General features: G+C 39.3%; 1 protein-coding gene across 1 annotated transcript in view; it reads left to right on the plus strand.

Annotated features, from left to right (window-relative positions):
- Positions 1-1,008: 1,008 nt before the first annotated feature.
- Positions 1,009-20,232, plus strand: part of USP10 (ubiquitin specific peptidase 10) — a 54,340-nt gene continuing 35,116 nt past the window's right edge. Inside the window, exon 1 of the mRNA XM_064519758.1 lies at positions 1,009-1,176. Coding sequence (XP_064375828.1) covers positions 1,156-1,176 — 21 coding nt within the window. The 5' untranslated portion in view covers positions 1,009-1,155. The remainder of the gene's footprint in view (positions 1,177-20,232) is intronic.

Here is a 20,232-nt window from a genome sequence, read left to right on the forward strand (position 1 = left end):
AACAGAAACAGAAAATCATTTACTGTAGTTCCTTCCCATTACTGTCATGAACACGCATCAAGCATTGCACTTCATAGAGTAAGAGGGAAATGTCTTTATCGAAAAATTAGGCAGATAAAGTCTTCCTTCCATCCTCAATCTTCTCTCAGAAAGCCAAAATCATGAAGTTCCTTATGAGCACGTTATTTCCTTTTCTTCTCTTCAGCTTTTGCAGGATCCAGTAGTTTGTTTAAGGAAAAAAAACACGCGGTAAATTAGCGATTAGTTTAATGGCTTCTGACCTGGGGCGGGGGGTGGGGGGGTGTCAGCATTGCCAGCTTACAAGTATTCAGTTATGACTCAGTCCTCTTAAAATCATGAGATAGGCTTAGTCACTTAATGTTTTTCCCCAAATACAAGTCGTTATCGTTCTCGCTATCTAGGATGAAGGCTTTTTTCTTTTTTTTTTTTTTTTTTTTGGCGTTTGAGACTTTCAAACTCCGCCAGCGGCGCCAGCCGGCAGCCTCCCCGCTCGGGGAGACGCACCCCCGAGGGCAGCTGAAGCTAAACGCCCGAGAGCCCCGCGCTCCTCGGCGCAGGGGCCGTCCCGAGGGCCGGCTGCAGCCCCGGGGCCGGGCCGGGCCGGGCCGCCCCGCTGGCCTCGGTGGCGACGGCATCGCCTCAGGGCGCGCGGGCCCGCGCGGCGCCGATCTGAGGCAGCCCCGCGCGCCCCTGGCGGGCAATGGCCGCTCGCCTCGTGGCAGACCCCTGGGGCCGCAGATGGAGCCTTCCGGCTGCCTCGTCCGCGCCCCGCGGGCTCCCGAGCGGCCCGGCTCCCCCCTCCACCCCGCCGAGAGCGGGCCGGCCGCGACCCCCGCCCGCAGCGCCGCCGCCCCCCGCCGCCGGGCCCCTTCCACGGCCCGCCCCGCCCCCGGCGCCGGCGCCACCGCGCCTGCGCGCCGCGGGCGCCACCGCCTCCCGCCGCTGCCGCCCGGCCGGCGCGCAGGCGCAGAGGCGCGCCGCCCCTCCCCTCCCCTCCCCGGCGGGGCTGTGCGCAGGCGCAGTGCTTGCCGCCTGCCCGCCCGGCTGGTGCGTGCGAGAGAGAAGATGGCGGCGGCGGGGGCAGCAGCGTGAGGCGCCTGGGAGACGCCGAGCTCCCCACTGAGGCGGGGCGCCATGGCCGTGAACAGCGCCCAGGTAGGGGCCGTCCGCGCGCTGCCGGGCCGGCGGGCGGCGGGGGGCCCTGCCCGGCTCGGAGGGGCGGTCGGGCCGCGCGGCGCGGCTCGCCGGAGGGGGGAGCGTGGTGGCCGGGACTAGGCCCCGGGCGATTCTGCAGCCTCATTGAATCGGCTCGGGGCGGGGGGCGCGGCGGCCGCGGGGCCCCGCCGCTGTCCCTGCCGCGTCGCGGGGGGGGTGGGCGCGGGGGCGGCCTGGGGTGCCCCTTGCGGGATGCGGTCGGTGCCGCTCCCCCATCCGAGCCGCTGCAAAGAGGGGGGCGATTGGGAGCCGCTCGATAGGTCGGGATTTTTTTGGGGAGGGGGAACGGCGGGGGAGATTCTATAATGGGAAAGAAATAAGGAGATTTGTAAATTAATCCTCCCCCTCACCAGCCTCCCCCCCACCCCCCCGCCCAAACACGCCGTAAACCTCGATGCATTGGGGTGCGAAGGGCTGAGTGTTGCGAGGTCGTTCTGCGTGGGGATGGGTGTGCGGTTCCCCCCTCTCCCACCAGCCAAACCAGGCGGGAGAATTATGCGTGGAATAACCAAATCTGCAGCCGGGGTAGCTCTTCTCTGGAAGTTAAAAGTTCGATTCTTGGATCTAGGCCAGTTTACACTTACAACAAAGCAAATGGTTGAATGGGTCAAGGATTTTTTACCCCCAAAAAAGCTTTAAAGCAAAAATTTCTGGCAATATAAATGCTGCACTGGGGTGTGCATTTGTAAAACTTCATAAAACTTTCTTTTTAGCAAGTAATGAAGTTTAGAAAACTTAAATCATGTTAAGTATAGTTTTACTAAAGAACTCTACTTTTTGCGGGGAAAAATCTTTATTAAAATTTTAAGTCTTTCTAAAATGATGATACTTTATCCTCTATTTTTTATTTTTTCTGAAGTTTGACTAGGGTGCTCATGTATTAAAATTGTATGCTAATGGTACTGACTTTTTGCTTTAAAGCAAAGTGTACAGTCGCTGAAAACGATCATGACATTTTTTATCAAAATTGATTTTTTTAAAGCTCTTGTTTTTTGTGGTAGATGTTCTGAGGACAGTTACAGTTTCTGAGGTTTGTTAAATTTTAATGTACAAGGCTGTGATTATAAAACTGTGTTCTTAAACTTTTTCACAGTGGAGAAATCTCGCTCTAGTTCTAGTACATTGGTTGACTGACCTAATGAATGATAATTAGAATGCAGCTTGTATCGAAAGGAAGCGTGGAGGAGATTGTGTCCAACTCAGAAGCTGTTTCACTCTGCTTTCTCCTTCTCCTGAATACTAGAGAGCAAAATACTAGACAGCAGTGCGTGTAGTCAGGTTGATAAAACCATGGGGTTTTCATTGCAACTTTTTTTCTTGATTTAGAACAATAAAGGGCATTTTTGTGTCTGTACTTAATTAAGCTGCTGTACTTTTTATGTTGAAACACTGCATACCCATAATTAAAATGAGACTGCAGATTCATCTTTTTTCTTCTCCTAGTTCTTATCTTTTGTCGAGTGAAAGTCTTTGGATCTAGTCCTTTGTAGCTACTTGCTGTCAGTACTGTACTTAGATCAAACCACTCTGTAAGTAAAGGTAGATATTTTGGTCTCTGGAGGGTTGCTGCTTAAATTTATGTATAATTCAGGAAATGAATCTGTAAGATATTTTTCAGGTAATGCTGTCTTCATGTCATTAAACATAGCCTCTTGTGATTTTTTTTTTCCTAATGTATTATAAACTGTTTATTTAAATGGTGTTTCCTATTTATATGAGCACACATTCTAGAGCAACACAGTGTTGTAATACTGAAATAACATAACTGTTTTATACTTTTTTGGATGGAGGATGTGAAGATAAGTTTAGGGATGTAGTTTTGTGTGTAGATATTTCCTTTTAATTTTAAGATGATAGTGTTTAAGATTAGTAAAAAAGTTTGAGAGACAATTTTGATAGTCATATAGTCTAAGCACAAGACTAAATAACTATTTAATTATGTTCATGTCATAATGTGGAGTCCTATGCAGAAGTACTTAGTTTGCCGTAATTGAGACATTTCTTGTCACATGGGAAAAAGTCTTCTAGAAAATCATACTCTTCTAAATATCATAAAATGTGCCATCAGGCTTCTGCCGATTAATGGATTCATATGGCGGTGTGCAGAAGTATTCTGTAAATCAGCTTGCATACTCTTAACAAGTGAATTGTGAAACATGACCATATCGGATATTTTGAAAGGAGGATTAATTTTGGATGGCCGACTATTCAAAAGGCACATCAGCATATGTTAGTACAGTTCAGATATGCTGATCATTTGTACCTCTGTATTCCATGCAGCTATTTCATAATCATTTAATCAGATTCTTAAGTGTTGCTGTCATTCATAGTCTTCTGGGTGTGTTCTGAGTATATTTAAAATCTGTAAGATATTTTTTCTTAAGGCAAGCTGGAAGTAAACCTGTTGTAGCACTACTGGTTCTGTATGGCACTGCAGATATTGAGCTGATTTGACACTAGATATAATTGAAACGATTTTTCAAGGCAGACATTTATCCTTCTTTTTTAAAAAGGAAGATTCAACAAATATTTCTGTGTTTGGAAACAGTACTGTGTAGGAACCTTATGGTTTCAGTCACTTTCTTATCCTTTTTAATGGAATGAATTACTGTAGACACTTCTCTTATAAATCTTGTGAAAACAAGTTAAACAGAAGAAAAAATACCAAAGCAGAATGAATCATTTATGCTTGTTTTGTTCTTTAACCGTTAGTCTGGTTTCAAATTAACTTAGTACCATTCTAAATACACCATATTACCCCCAAATAAGCTGAAGTAAAAACCAGTAGAGTTTCTATTTGGAAAAAGCTGAACAAACTCATAAGTTGCTCATCCTCACCCAAGCCTGTATCTGGGTTGACAACCAGAATAACTGGAACTCAGAATACAGCATGCAATTTGACTCCTTGAAATACTGCACTGCAAACTACCTCTTTTATGGCTGGCTTGGAGTGTTGCTCCCTGTCACAGGAGTATTTGGTGTTCCCTTAAGCCAGTGCTCTTTCTGGAATAAAGCAGTCTGTAGGCACTTATTTATGTGCTGCCTTTAAGTTGTATTGCCTAAGGTTTGTGAGTAACCTTGATTAGAAATTTTTCTGCCTCAAAAATAATCCTAAAATAAATGGTTGTTATTCAGCTGGATGAATTTCTCGTGCTAGCTTACTTGCATCCATGCATATGTTTCTAGCATGATAGTGTTCTTACAGGCAGGATCAAGTAGTTGCGGAGAGGGCAGTGTGGATTTTTCTGTCAAGTTCCTGAAATACACTGAAAATGATGCATTCGTTGGGGGGGGGAACACCCTGAGCACAAAATGAAAAGTTGCTCTGGACTGTATCATTGGATGGGTTTGGAGAGAGGTGTTCGAGTGCATCATCATACTGTGATAGCTGCTGCTTCTCACCTATCCTGCTTGGTCATCCTTTTGTGTTTTAAGGGGGTAAAGAAACTGGATTCTTTTGCACCTTCCTCTCCCCCCCCCCCCCCTTTTTTTTTCTTTAGAATCCCTCATTCGTTGCTCATAATTGGTTGGTTTGGTCCTTCTGCTAGAGCTCTTGCCTGTGTAGAGAGTAGCTTTTCTGGGTTTCCGTGATCTCGAGCTGCGAAAGTAGCTGCAAGTTTGGGTGGCCAGAAGGTATCATTTGTCTTTCTAAAATGTGAATGGTATATCCGCACAGAGTAGTGTGAATGTGGGCTGGTTAGCTTCAAAAGGAAGTCTGGGAAAATTGACATAGAACTTAAATTTGTATGCCAACATGCAAATAATAGAATAAAAACTCTACAGTTTTTCTGAGTCACTGCTATTCTGTGAATTTTAGACTATAGCACTGGTTCAGAGACTTTTTTTTAGAATGGATCCAGCCATTTACATATTAATAAGTCTAGTTTTTGTAGGCAGTTGCTTAGACGCACTGCTGTTTCCATTCATGTAGCTATTAAAATATTTGTAATGTTAAAGTGGAGTTATGCTTGTAGGTAAACTAGGCTGTTCAGTTTCTGTTTATTGATATGCATGCAACATGCTGTGTCCTACAAAACAGACAAATCTGTTGTAATAGAACTTGCTGGCCTTGGGCCATTGGATTATAGTCATTTGTCACTCTAATGCCATTTCAGCAATGTAGACGTTCGTTTCCAAAGAATTAAACTTGCTAGAACTGCGTTTTTTCTTTTTGATAGAAGTATTTTAGGTGTGATCATTAAACATACAACTCAGGATTATGGAACAAAGGGTTATGCTTCATGGTGGAAAAAAAAGTGTGTGTGTGTGTGTGTGTGTGTAGATGTCTGTGGACATATATATCAACACTCTGTAATGGAATAGTCTGATATTTTAAAATTGGGGATGTAAGCCCTATTTTTGTTTTAAAAAACTGTAATTTATGGGTTAAGGCTACTTATAATAAGTAATGTTCCCAATAACAGTGAACTTTTAGCTGTATTTCTGCTATAGATTATTTTTAAAACACTGTAAAGAATTTTTCAAGATTAAAGTTCATGTGAATACATCCAATAACACCCCAGGAGAGCAGAGCTTTAAGTATGTTATCCTTTTTGATTTTGTGTTTGACTCTTAATACCTAATTTAATTGCAGGTGTCCCTGATATTTTAAATACATATAAGAACTTTTCCCCCTTGTTTGACACCATAAAGTCTTTAGTGCATACTGCAAGATTTGTTTTTTATCTGTAGTTAGGTGAGAGGTAGTTTAAATCACAGTAGCCCTGGCATAGTGATTGCATTAGGCTTATTTAAAGCATAAACCTTACAAAAAAAGCCACATGTTTAACTTAAAACTAAGAAAGAGATCTTGAGATATTCTGATAGTTACAAAAATTACCACAGTTAGGAACTAAAAATAAATGTTCAAACATGCTTTTGGGAATATTACTGTTTATAGTATCATATGTGAATTCCTGTCTTCATATGTGAGAGTTCTAAAAGCAGCATTTTATATGGTTTGCCTTGGAATTTTATAATCCAAGAAAGAAAGGGATGTGGAGCAACTTTCATTGAATGTAATGTTCACACCAACTGAAAAATCATCAAGAGTTCTGTAACTGTTCTTATTTTGATAAAGGGATTGGGGATTGACTTTGAGTGGGAAGAGGTAAAATGCCCTATCTGTAAGAAACTATATAGAACATCTCTGTAAAGGTCATGTGAAAGGAGCAATTAAAAAAAAAATAAAATAAAAATGAAAAAGGTTTTCCTCAAAGAATTCTGTGTATGAAAGACTTCTCTTACTTTTGTTTTGTTTGAACTAAACTGAACATACTAGCAGAAATAGCAGCGTTATGTTCCCTCAGCGCAGTGGGCGTATTTTTTCATACAACGTCTAGAGCTTTCAGTAGTAGTTCACAAGTATCCTGCCTCATTTTTCCCATGACAGTTGCAGGTTAGCAGTGGATCTACCAGTGTAACTTAGAATACAGAAATCATACATCTTTCATGCAGAGAAAGTGAAGGCATTCGTCATGAAAGCATTGTGTCTTGTTTGAGTGGGATTCTTTTGCAAGTAGTGTAGCAATGTATAACCAGTGGTGATCCATATACTGTCAAGGAAATGTTCCTCTTTTCATGAGGATTTAACAATTTTGCCATATGCACATATCTGTCGCTAAAGAGCAAATTATTTATATGTTCTCATGCACTATGTAGGAAGAATATACTTTTTTTTTCAAGTTGGTTGAAGATAACCTGCCTTATTAGCATTGAAGCCTCCCAGAATGTGGACAGGATTGCCAGGTTACCAGATGACAAGAATAAGTTTTGCAGATCTGTTGACTTTTGTTTTGTGAACTTGTCAAGACTTCAAATTATGTATGTGATACCAAACCACAGATTTTCCCTCTCCCGGTTTTCTGGTGAAGAGTCTGTTGCATGTGCCACCCCTTTGATTGGGCTCAGCATAAACCTTAAAGAGGAAAATGAATGCAGAACTTACCTTCTTTACAGTCCAGTTTCACTCACTCCCATCTTGTAACAGCAAAAAGGGGAGGAAGAGGCAAGCTATTGATAATCCCCTTGATTTTTCCTGAAAGCATTCAGATGGGTGAAGGGGAAGAGTGAAGAAGTTCAGCTGTTTAGTTTAAAGGAAAAAAATAGATTAATCATATTCGAATAATATTTTTGTACCATGCTAGTTGGTAGAAGATTTGATTAAAATTGATGTTATACAGGTACATAATATGGTCTTTTTGGCTTACAATATGGGTAGATACAAAAGGAAAGGGAAATAAACCACAGAGAGGAAAGGGGTATGCTCAGCACCAGCTACAGTTGAATTGCAAGAAGAATCTAGTTCTCTTGAGTTGCAGCCTACTTTAGTCTATCCATTAAATCATACGGTCTCTAATAATAGCTAGTGGTTACCAAAGAAAGTAAGAAATACTGCTGTAATGTCTGCAAAGCATGGAAAGCCTGACTTGCTGTTCTTTTCTATGGTCCTCAGGATACCAAAGCAAACCTGCCGCTATTTGAAGTTTTATTCTGTGAAGCACTGTTATTAATTGATATAAAGTCAGAAAGACGTCATAGATAACTAATTTAGGTAATTCTCAATATTTCACTTTCTTCTTCTCAACTAAAAGCTGTAATGCTACAGTGTTAGCTTACCAGTTCAATGTTGTCTGCCTTGTCCACTATCATAGGCTATTGCCCCTTAACAAGAAGTTTAAACTTCCATGAATTTCACATAGTGAAAGTTCCCTCAAGCTCCCAAAACTTGAGACAACAAATAAGGGATTATGCTCTCAATGTGCTTTCATAGTAAGCAGGAATTAGATATATAAAATTATCATCGTGGAATTGCAAGCAACAGAAAATGTAAGCACAGCAGAATCATAAAGGTGTGAAGGAAGACTAGTCAGCTTTTAGAGCAGAAGAACTAAAGCTGTTAAATTTGCTCATGTCAACAAGTTTGCACTCAATCTTTTGAACCTTACTTTTGTTCAAATCCAGAATTGGATTGTAGTGGTTACTCTTGTTGCTGCCTGTCAAAAGAACTGTAAATACTTGCTGCTGGCTTGTGGTGTTTCAGTTCTGAATGTTGCCAAAGAATCAGTTTCCTTAATCGGGGAGTTAAAGGTGATAGATGTACATTACCTCTAGTGCTAATGTTTGTCACATAAGGGCTACTGTGGCTTTTCTGATTTGGTGTAATTGCATCCTTAAAATAGAAATTTCCCGGAGTTCTTGTCAACATTCACTACTGGAATAATGTATTAGGGCAAGCATGTACACATTTTCTTTGCTTTGTGCTGCTGCTAGTAATGGTAGGTACTGTGATCAGAAGTTGTGGTGGGCTAAAGGGATCCCTCACTTACAGAATCAACTCTTGTGTGTGCTTACATGCATATGCCATGTTTGCATGGTAGTATGACTTTACAGTTAATCTGATTTTTTATTTTATTTTTTTTAAATAGTTTCTCTGGCCTAAAAATTTAAGGCTCGGCCAAGGACCAAAGTGTGTTACAGCATCTTGCTTTGCATACCAAATTTTGTGTATGTGTTTGTGCTTCAAAATAATTTATTTTATGACAGCTTTTTTAAAAAAAGCCTGTAATTAATGCACAACACCTTATTATGTTATTTCTGAAGGTCAACTCCCAAGTATGAGAGTCTTAACACATGAGTGTTTACGGAGTAGCAAGAAGTTGCAATATCTGATATTGACAGACATCAGTACTGGAATCTTCTTGGTTCATATAGTATTTTCTGTCTGTCTGAAGTGTCTGTTTTGCAAATAACAATAGTATGAGTGATTGTGATTGTGTTTACCAAGTTTTTTTATGATTTGTAAGAAATTTTTTTACTGGATTTGGAATGAAAGGAGGCAACATACAGTCACATTATAAGCATTTTTTTTCAAATGCTGCCCAATTTGGTGTTGCTTGAGCATGGAAAATATTATAAATTCATGATATGCAGGCTGAAATCTGAGGGCGTGGTTTTACCATTGTTGCACAACCTTGTCAGTGTTAGGGTTTAGACTCTGGTTTGCTGGTACTTACGTGGGGCCCCTTAAAATGCTCTAGCTCCTTTGTGCTGTAGTTGGATGAGGAGGATAGACGGTGTTGAAGCTGCAGACCTCTTCATGGAGGTGGGGGGGGTGAGCAGAGACACTGCAGATAACAACTGCTTCTGCCTTTTTCCGTATAGTGAGTAAACTGAAGAGCTAGTGCTATTTTGTGTTCTCCTGCAAAGCGTAATGATATTTCTGCTTGGAGATAGCAGGACATGCAAGCCAAGGAAGTGTTGTCTTCAACTTTTGTACCAGGAACTGGATGGGAGTCGGTATGTTAGCTGTCAGTTGGGCACTCTGATCTCAGTATTGTGGGCTTTATCAGTAAGTATGTCTGAGTATGCTGTCTGGTTTAGTCCTATTTCTTTTCCTCAAAAAGTAAGAGAACTTAAATTTCAGTAACTTCAATATTGTAAATGTGTTGGGAAGTATCTTGACCTGTTTTACATTTTTCTCACTCGCGCAAAAGAAATCTGAATGCTGACAGAAGATCTCCTGTAAGGAAAGACATGAAATAGCATCACTGTCAGGGCTTACTTGTTTGAAATGAGCTTCCTAAAAAATTAGTCTTAATATCTACAGTATCATTATCGTACAGTAAACGTACTGTCACATTCCTATCCAGTTTTTAATACTGCTATTAAAAAAAAAAAAGCCCTGGATCTTTAATATGTTGTATCTGTATTTTAGTTGCAGCAATATATTCATCTGTGAATGCATTTGAACGAGTATTTTGTATCTACGTAAAATTGTCTTGCAGATACCTTAAGCTATAAAACTATCCCAGGAGGAACTGGCAGAAACTTCATTTGGCATGTATGAAGTGTCCTAGTTTTCATTTTAACTTACATATCACTTCAAAATATAAAGTTGTCGTGGATCGTGCTCAGTTCTCTCAGGGTTCTACCTGCCGTTTATCATGTAGTACTGTCAGAATCATTGAGCGGATGGACAGCTGCATATATATGTATTCAAAATCAAAACAATAGCTAGTGACTTCAGTTTTCTCTCTGTCAGGAGAACATGTAGCATAGACATTGTCATGTGGTGAAGTAGTGGAAGGGTTTTGGAATTCCTGCAGGGAGAGAACAGAGTAACTGTAACAGTTACAGAGCTTAAAATGTAGGAGAATTACCATTATGTATATGGTTATAGTTGTGTTTATTTTTTGTTCCCCTTGAGTCATTTACCAATTACTATGTTTTTTTTCCTTGAGATTGTGGTTTCATTGTTTGCTGTGTTTTTATGAGAATATAACCCATTTTTTGCAGGTCACAGCTCCAGTCTCCCTTGTTCCTGACCACTTGCATCTGTTACTTTATACTGGCTCCTCACTTTCTCTTATGAACTACATTCTTCCCCTCCCTTCCGCCCCAATAAAGGTGTGTGTGGGAGTTCATGTCAGATTAATGAGGAAGATCATCTCACTGATTGATCAGTTCAGTGCATACCAAAAATGGCACAGGAGAAAAGATGGGATTGTGAATCCAGCAGGAGGAAAAGTGGCCAGTGTTATTTTGATAGGACTTTGCAGAATATTCAGAATAGCACAGAACTTCCTAGGTTAAATCTCATTCAGCTATAATTCTGAGCTTTCAGTGCTTCTGAAGTTTAGGGTTGAGATGTTAAGTTAGGCCCCCATAATAGGCGTATCAGTCCTGGATAGGTGGGCTAAATTGCCTTCTTAAGGTGCTAATCTGTATTCCTTGTCAGGATGGAGACCAGATAGCTAATTTTTCCCTCACCTAATTTTAGCTATCTTAAATCCTACCCTGAGTAATTGCTTGTGAAAAGCATTGTGTGGGTGACTTGTCTAGCTCTGGTGCTATTAGGGATAGATTTTAGTTTTCCATGAAACTTAGCTACAGTTACTCGGAGGCTACCCATTCTTTTCCTGCTTTTCCTGATCTTACAGTGTGTTTTTCAACTTACTTGACAAACTGGGTCAGCAGTCTGCTTTATTGCCCATTGTGGAATCACCCCCAGGACCAGTCTGTGGTGTATTCAGTCTCTGGGAAGATGTGGGTTGTGGGAGTAAGCAAAGAATATATCAAACAAAAGAGTTGGTATCAGATGAAGATACAGTTAGTCTTAATTTTTGTGCAGCTTTGCTTTTGAGTGCTTGATTTTAGAAATCTGTTTTTTTTTTTTTGGTGTAGTTTCCTCATCTGAAATAATGGGATGCCGTCCTGAAACCCACATGTAGCACCTCCAACATTAGAACCTTTATCTATGTGGAAAGGGCATGGAAACCTTCTATTTAAGGTCATGGAGCAATTCACAAGAGGAGGGAGTATTAAAAGGAGTTGAGATGCATACTGCTCTGATTGGTTTCAGAGAGACTTGTGACGATAGTACAGAAATGATGCGATTCCAGAATTTGGGGTGATAGTTCAGTTTTTGGAGAGAAGAGTGCTCTGCCAGGCACAGACCAGCTCCTTCCATTTCTTGTTCTGTGCTGTCCCCACCCATAACTTCTGATCGTGTGTCTTCTGTTCATCTAAAGCTTGTTTCTTGTCTTTTTGTCTAACTGGTTGTAATCTCTATTTCTAAACCACTTAAAAAGGTGCTTAATTCAGCTGTGTTTTATTTCTTAAAACTCAGGGCCTTGTTGCAGTTTTTCTTCCTAGAGCTCCTCCTCACCATCACCTTTTTCTAGCTTTGTCCAAGTCTGTATGCTAGTCTTACTTTTTAAAATTCTGGATTTGAAGGTTAACAGTTGCCTCAGAGGTAGCTGCATGTATATTAAGCACAGGAGAAGAAAGGCTTTCTGTTGTCAGGGCACTGCCAAGGACCTCTGAAGTTTGCTAGCTGGAAGCACCTACCAGGAAAGCCCGTGTGGTCCCCCTGCCCCGTGTAGCCCTGAGTATCCTGACTTGCTGGGGTAGGAACGTACTGGTTCCTTGATTTTAGAAACTCTGTAGATGATAAACATGCCTCGTCACTCTGAAGGGATAGCACATGTACTCTTCCACCTGGAGGAATTGAGAGAAGCTCCTTGAGGGCAAATCCTTCCAAATCTTAGTTGCTAAAATATGTGATAAGTAAAGATTTTGTAAACTTAAGAAAAATTATGATTTATATCTGGAATTTGGAGTAAAAAATGTGTTCTCTACTTGCAGAATCAGTTTTACTAGAGCGTTCTTAGAAGTTTGGTCTGCTGTAGGTATATGGCAGGAAAGATTGCAGCTCTAATGATTTTAGTCTGGTGAAGACAGAAATAGCTAACACGCAGGTTTTTCTAATGGGAAATGTTGGGCAAAATTGGTAAGAGATCGTTTTACCTGCCCCACCTATAATAAAATAGTGGTAAAACTGGCTACGTTCTCAGGTTACCTCATGTTCCGTTTTTTCTCTCCTCAGTGCTTATCATACTATAGTAAATCAGAATAATCCAGGTGTTCATTATTTTTGTTTTTCATTATAGGAAAAGTTTATGATTTGCACTTTCAACTCCATAACTAGTTCAGTGCAAGCAGAGCTCTGAACTGAATTTATCTGCTCAACTATGAGCCAACAGCTTGAAGCTGGTATTTTTCGACTCTTTGAAAGAGTTGAAGATGGACTCTTAGTGATTGCTGTTTTACTGACCACTGTTCCTGAATTCAAAATTGAGGAAGGACCTGTATACCCATTTTGGAAGTGTTTATTTTTTCCTTTGATAATTGCCATGATTGCTTGCTTGGCAAATTTAATAGGAAAGTATTTTTGTGTTTGGCTTTCATTGTCATTTAACAGGTTGCATGAAAATAGATTGGAAAAAATTACTTCTGTGGAGCACTGGCAGATATTCTGTGGGCTTGTAGCTGATCGAAATGCTGGTGTAAAGGTATCAGAAATTCCCTCTTTTACTCTCCAGGGAGCTAAGGAATTTGATGTAATCAGCTCTGACACCTTAGTTGTCATCCTTCCTCTTGCTTACTGTCTAGAAGGTACTTACCATGTATTTCTGCTGTAGTCCCAAAATCACTGCTGTTTACTGCAGCTGTCGTTTGCATAACATATGAAGGAATGTTATTACCTTCGTTTCTAGTGGAAGCTCCAAGGAAGATGCTTTCTTCTGTTTGAAAAAGAGTAAAGCAAGTGTAGCTGATGATATCCCTGAGGTAGTCCTGTTTTAGAGACTGGATGATGAGAGCGCTTTTCTATGGCTGAGGAAGGTGCAGTGCATTCTCATAAAGGCAGTAGTGCCTGTGAAGGGTGATGGGTAGGGTTTTATCCTTCCGCTCCACTTCTCCCCCCGCCCTAAACTAACTATAATCAGCACTTTATAGATAAGCTTCTTCAGGACAGTTGAACTTTGTGCCAGCTGTTATTTGTTTGAAATGGAAGAGCTCCAACAAGCACTGCATTTTGGATATGGAATGAAGAGAGCACAGAAATAGAATTGGTTTTGGTGTAAGAAATTGGCTGATGTTTTGGCAGATTTTTGCCTGATTATTGATTGGGGTATTGATCTTATTTTAAATATATGGTCAAAGTGATGGAAATTATTTTAATGGAAGAGGACAACCAGTAGTCAAACTAGGGGGAAAAAATGAATTTTTGAGTTACAAGCTTTATGGTAAACAGTTCTGATCCACGTTATGTGCACTCATGCTAAAGTCAGGCTGTAGATGACATTTGTTCATTAAACCTATCCTTCCATTAACTGTGTAGAGGCAGCCAACTGGTGCTTTCATACAAGGCAATGATCTGTTTTTTCCTCTGATCACAAAATGAGCTTTTGAGAATGATTTTTTTTTCCACAGTGGAATAAATACCACTCAGAATAATTCAAGTTAAATGTGTGGAAAACACTTTCTTCAGCTGTAAGAATTCTGTAATAACATCCAAGAAGCACTAAATTAGAAAAAAGTAAAAGTCAAGTCATGCACTGAGTTTTAAGCCTTTGATTGCTTAAATGGTAAGGAGGCAAAGTTGTGCTGACTCATGAGCTAAGTTTGGCCTACTTTACCTGGCTTGGATCTTTCTCCACACACTATGTAGAAGATTTGTTACAATGATCTAGTTTCAAGCTCCAGGCTAGTCATTAAGGACTGTAAGCTATACTAACAGTTTGCTCACAACTTGCTGTGTTTTCAGTTGTTAAAAGCTTTAGCACGCAATCCCTCCACCTTCAAGATGCAGCTTATTCATTTGTCCAGAGCTTCATCATTGCCAAACTTTTACTTATGAAAATGGACTTTATTCTTCCATAAATACAGAGGTATAATTTAAAATTACTGTCAGTGTAGAACTATTTTCAGAAGTTAGTTTTCCTGAAATGTAGCTGTATCACAGACTGCACAGTAATAAAGATGGCTAGTGTGCTTCATATCTTTCAGTTACAGTTACTGTTCCTTGAAAATTCAGTGTTGAAAAAATATGAACCTGTTTTCATTCCAACTTACCATCCTGTCTATGTTTTCATAAATGTCTTAGCAAATAATTTCTTGTGATTTGAAAGTTCAGAAAGCTTTGTATCAAGTTAAGTAATAACATATATACTAAAACTTCATGGGTTTCAGCCTCAAGAGAAAGGAGAACCTGAGGGAAGGGTGTCTTTCCCTACCCTTCCAAGAAAACGAAGATGACAAACTTAAGCAAAGTGTGAGAAAGAAGTGAAGGGTGAGAAAGAAACACCTTATTTGCTCCTGGGATGACGAATTTAAGAGCATTGTCTCTGCTAATAAATGCCAAGCGCACTCATACACATGTGCCCTTGTTTTCCTTGCCAGTTTCTCCACAGTATCAAACGCACTTCTGTCTGAATGGTTCATTTTCCTCCTCTACTCTAGGTTATCCTGACAGCTTTAGGAGCAAGTAAGTACACTTTGTAGAAACACTAAGTGAGCAAGGCTGTACAGCTTATGGTATGCATAAACTATTTCATGACTTCAGTTTATATGTGAAGTGGTTTTGACTTGTTAGGCCTTCTGCTTTGATGCAGTTGAACTATTTCTTACTTCCTTTAAAAGCTGTATTTTTAACTCATTTGTGAAAAAACAATTGAAATGAGAGTATTTGCAGTTTAAACTAATCCGGCTGGAAGATCTGGAGCTGTTTGTTACTAGATGAAAGCCACATTAACGCTGCTTGAAAGCAGAAGTTGACATGTCATTTTCCTAACTCTCTCCAAGCACAGGTGATGCCAAAATGATGATGCATGAGCACTGTTTTTACTACTCATTTTTTCTAGGACAAGGAGTGATGTAACATGTATTCCTCCTCCTTGCATTGCTGCAGAAGAGCTTTCTTGTTGCTAGACTGGAATACCAGTGGTGATTTCACTTCAGGCAATGGAGTAACATTTGCATTCGTTCTGTAAGTGGTTAAGGAGTACACAGGAAAAAACAGTCAGTGTGGGTAGAGCTTGAAGGTTAATAATTTTATTCCTTTGGGGTCTTCGGAAAACTCGTTTCCTATTTCTCTCCCCCCCCCCCCGCCCCCCTTGGAATTGCGTCGCTGCTGCTCATGCCTTAGTTAAAGTGTCACTTGATTTGTTATGGTAATCAGCGTTATGAGACAAAACTACTGATACTTTCATTACTGTGCAGTAGAAAACCAATTTTCTTGTGTAGATGTATTTGATTTTATGTAATTAATGTTTTATAAACTAGATGCAGGTAGTGTCTTTAAGATTTAAAGATAATGCCATGGATTAAATTTCGTGTTCAAACTGGCATAATACCTACGCTGGAATGTAAATCTCTATTCTACTATCGTAATGGAGTATAGATACTAATTTAGAAACTTGATTTCAGTTTTATTGCCAGTTGCTGGTGTTTCAGGTGGTAATTAGTAGGGTTTTGGATGTTGCTCTAAAGCAGCTGTTTAATGTGAGAAACTTTTTTTAAAGAGAGAGCTAACTTTGGGAGACAAGTATTCAGCACTGGGAAACTTTGTCGTTTACAGCGTGTGGAACTGACCGCTAAAATTAGTGGCACCTGGCTCACTGGTGAATCTCAAAAATGCAGGCCAAAAATCCTTTCCTTGATATGATCTTCAGTAGTCTCCTTCATTCCATATTCTTAACTTCTATTAGAGGAAAAATATATTGTAGAAATGCTCTGCAGATGTAAAATTCGCAATATTGTCTCAAAACGTAAGTACCCCCATAGGAAGAGGACATATGCGTCTTTCAGATGCTCTCTTCAGTCAAATGGGAATGAGATCTGTACTGCAGTTGTATCTGGTTCTTTTAAATCTTTTCAGCAATTTACCAGTAACTTTGTGTGCGCAGGCGTGTGTGTGCGTGTGCTTTCCAAAGCTTACCAGAATGTTTTGAATTTAATTCCAGAACATGCAAAATTTTGATAGATGGAAGCATGGCAAACAAATCTGAAATATGGATAACATAAGAAAGTTTAATTAAAAAGCTAGAGCACCCATGCTGTTATCAGTTTCATGTGAAAGGAGGCATCATTTTAGAATTGCACAAAGTATATTTAATTTTTGTCATTTGTGTGTGAACTGTTGTTAGTGTCAATATTGAAAGGAGAGATTCTGTTTATCTGTCGTGTACCATCTCACTTCATGCTGTCTCATTTTTAAGCTTATTTAAGCATTGTTTACTTTTATTTTCGTCTTGGTCTCATGGATGTGAGCGTCTGCAAGAAGGTATTCGCATTTGAAAATTCCCAGAAGTTCACAGCTTGTATATCTGGAAACTGGCGTGAAAAAAAAAAACAGGCTAAACAACCTAGAGGAGCATTTTCTTTCTGAAGTGGTTGTTTATTAAAACAAGCCTCAATATGAAAGATACGAAATGGGGAAAAAAAATCAATCTGTGATTATGCAGTGGAGGAAATGCATCTTGATATGTTGGTGTGAGATTACTTAGTTAAAATCATTTTTATTTCAATATGTTTAATAACAGTGTATATCTCTGGCAAAAGATTAAATTGGGTTAGAGTTGTGAATTGCAAAATGGAATAGCTCCATCAGTGTGTTGTAGTTTTTTTTTTTTCCTTGTGCTTTTCCATTCTGAATGAGAGGTTTGGAAACACTGTCAATAAAAACTGAATAGTAGTAGAGGTAGGTGGTTCCCCCCCCCCCCCCCCGAATTTCACAAAACCTCCTCCCCCCTGCAAATGAGTATTTTCTTCCATTTGCTTTTCTTATAGAACTGCAAATGAAAGATAGTTGAAATTTATCATATGAGTTGATTTTGACATTGCTCTTAATCTGTGACAGCAATAAGCTAACTAGTCTTTTCGCTTTGAGGTTTCTGAGGGGTTCCTTGAATACACGTAATACAAGATTGATTATTACCGTGCAGAGTTGAATGATCCGGGGAGTAGCAGGAAAAAATACAATGTAAAATAGTCACTCAAAAATGAGAGAGGATTCTTCCCTGTAGAAAGCATGTATGTAGGTTGCAGAGATGATTTGAGAAGGAGAGGGAGGTCAGATTTGACTTCAAATTAAGCCTCTTAGGGATTATGTATTTGTAAAAGTAAGTCTAGGGGCAACATTGCGATAGAAAAATTTTAAAATTTCCCTCCAGCATCCTCTTAGACTTTTTCTTCACCATCCAGTATTGGTGGCACACTGGACTCTCCTTTAAATATTATTCTTGCCTCACTATGTGGGTTATCACTTACATCCTCAGCTACTAAATATTTAGCATGCTTTTAAAATAGCTGCTCTTGTTGTTTGTCTGGGGTTATAGATTAATTAAGGTTAACTTTTTAAATAGGTAATTAAATACTATTTTTGCTTGGGAAAAAAGCTTAATTTTTGCCTTAAAATGAAATTTGTGAAGATCTTTAAATAAAGATCTTAAATCTTTTGCTTTTCATTGGCAATATTTTGTAATATTTTGTGCTTGTGTGTTCCCATACATTTTTAGTTTATATATTATTAATGGTCATATTCATGGATTTTGCTAACTGCTCTACTTCCTGTTGCCTTAGAATTGTGATACTGCATTATTCAAAAAGGTAGTGCTTCTAAAGAAGTGGCAACCCTCTGATTAGACTGATTTGCATAGTACATGTCACTTTTACTTTATTATTCTGTCAAGACACTGAGTTTGTATCAAATTTATATGGGGGTTAGCCATAGTTAATGTGCAGGAAAGGTGCCTAGTGCATTGTCTTCTCAAAATTCTTCCTCATCTCAAGCTGATTTTTTTTCTGTACAAAGTTTTTGGTAATATTTAAAATTTTTATCTCCGAAACCATAATCATTAACATGTAGATTTTGGAAAGTCATATGGACTTAAACATAAGACAAGTTATTTATGTGTGAGACTGGACCAAATCAGCTGTCTTTTCATATATACTGTCATAGTAATTGTGCTTAGACTTTGTTAGGGTGATTGATTATACAGTTATCATTGCCATAAAGATAGGAGGCTGCTGCTGCACTGACAGGTCGGTAATGGTCGGCATGATGAGCAGTTTACCTCTACTGCCTTATGTACCCTGTTAGCAAATCGGTCCCTTGCCGGTACTAGGGCTGACTCAAAACAGTCTGTATTTAGAAACCACTTTTTGTTCCAAGCTTTACGACAAAGTCCCAATCTTTCATTGGGCCTTCGAACTACTGTGAAGTACCTGCAAGTTTAGGGATGTTTAATCAGGAAGAAAGCAGGGTACGTAGGGCAGATTGCACTTTGGCTATTAAAGCAGTCATAATTTGGTGTAGCTCTGGTTGATATGTCTTTTATGCATATGCACAAGCAAAAATGCTGAAATTGGAATTGAAATAGTCTGAAACTGCTTTGTACAAGTTTATCATGTGCTAGTATATTTCTGCTGTGTTTTAGACCTTATTTAAAGAGTGTGGGGTGAATTAATGTTGATCATTAGTAGCTTATATAAGAGCAGCGTAAATCATTAATTAAACTTCTGTTTGACTGCTCCCAATTTTTGCTTTTTGTTTGACAGTTTCAAGAAAAACTAACCCTGTGACTTTTAAAATTATTTGGAATAATTTAGAGTGTATAAGCTAAGCCCCTAAAAGCTCAAACTGTCAATGGGATTATTTCTTGACAGATTATATTACTTTTATAAAATCCTAGCTCTCTATTGTTTAAAAATGCTTACTCCTTAGGCACTTCAGTTGCAGAAAAACCTTTAAATTTGAACTAATGTAAAATGATACAGTGATGTCTTTCTGAAGCTATGTTTCACAGCTAAAATCAAATGTGTTCTTACACAGAGATAACTAATCGAGGATTTGTGCTGTATTTTGGATGCTTAACTTGCAGTGGCTTTCCTTCCCTCTGCATCCTTTTTTTCGTAGAGATTATACTCCCCAAATGTTGGGATATCTCTGTTCCTTTTCACCTCAGCAGGAAGCCATGCCTTAAAAAATGGTAGAACCTTCCCTCCTCCTAGTAAGAGGGTGCTGTGTGTGCAGCCTGCAGAAATTATTTATTGAGAGACTGGGTTGACTGAAGAGGTAGAGAATAGGAAGGTAGATTTATTTAGGTTTAGTTTCATCAATCATATGGCCTGATACCCCTCTTTCGAAACAGTATTTTTCTCAGTCTTCATTTATAACACAAACTGTTAACTGGCTAACTTTGTGTTTGCAGGTATAAAGCACTGCTAAGTAAAGTTTCATAAAAATCATATTAAGTTCTGGTTTCTTCATCCCAAATGGTAAGGGATATTTGCCTGTGGGTAAATGGGATGGAGTTTTTTGCATTATAGTCTGACTAGGATTCGTTTCTGGATTAGATGTTTGTATATTTTTCGTGTCCTGTTTTCAGTTATGAAGAAACAGTTGCATAGTCAGTGTTTCCCTATGTGAATACTTCATTGTTTAGTAAAGCAATTCTGTTAAGATAGTATTAATAATCACTTTATTTAATTTTGGCTTGTGTTCCCTAATTAAAAAGTAGCACTTTCTTTTGCTCTGAAAGAAGTGCTGGGCCTACAGTACCTCGGTTAAAAATGTTGGTAAATGAAAAAGAATGTATTATTGTATGGGGAAATTAGGGTTGGATTAGTATTGCTTCTAACAGTCTATGG

This window comes from Dromaius novaehollandiae, chromosome 13, assembly GCF_036370855.1.
Source record: "Dromaius novaehollandiae isolate bDroNov1 chromosome 13, bDroNov1.hap1, whole genome shotgun sequence".
Classification (NCBI taxonomy): domain Eukaryota; kingdom Metazoa; phylum Chordata; class Aves; order Casuariiformes; family Dromaiidae; genus Dromaius; species Dromaius novaehollandiae.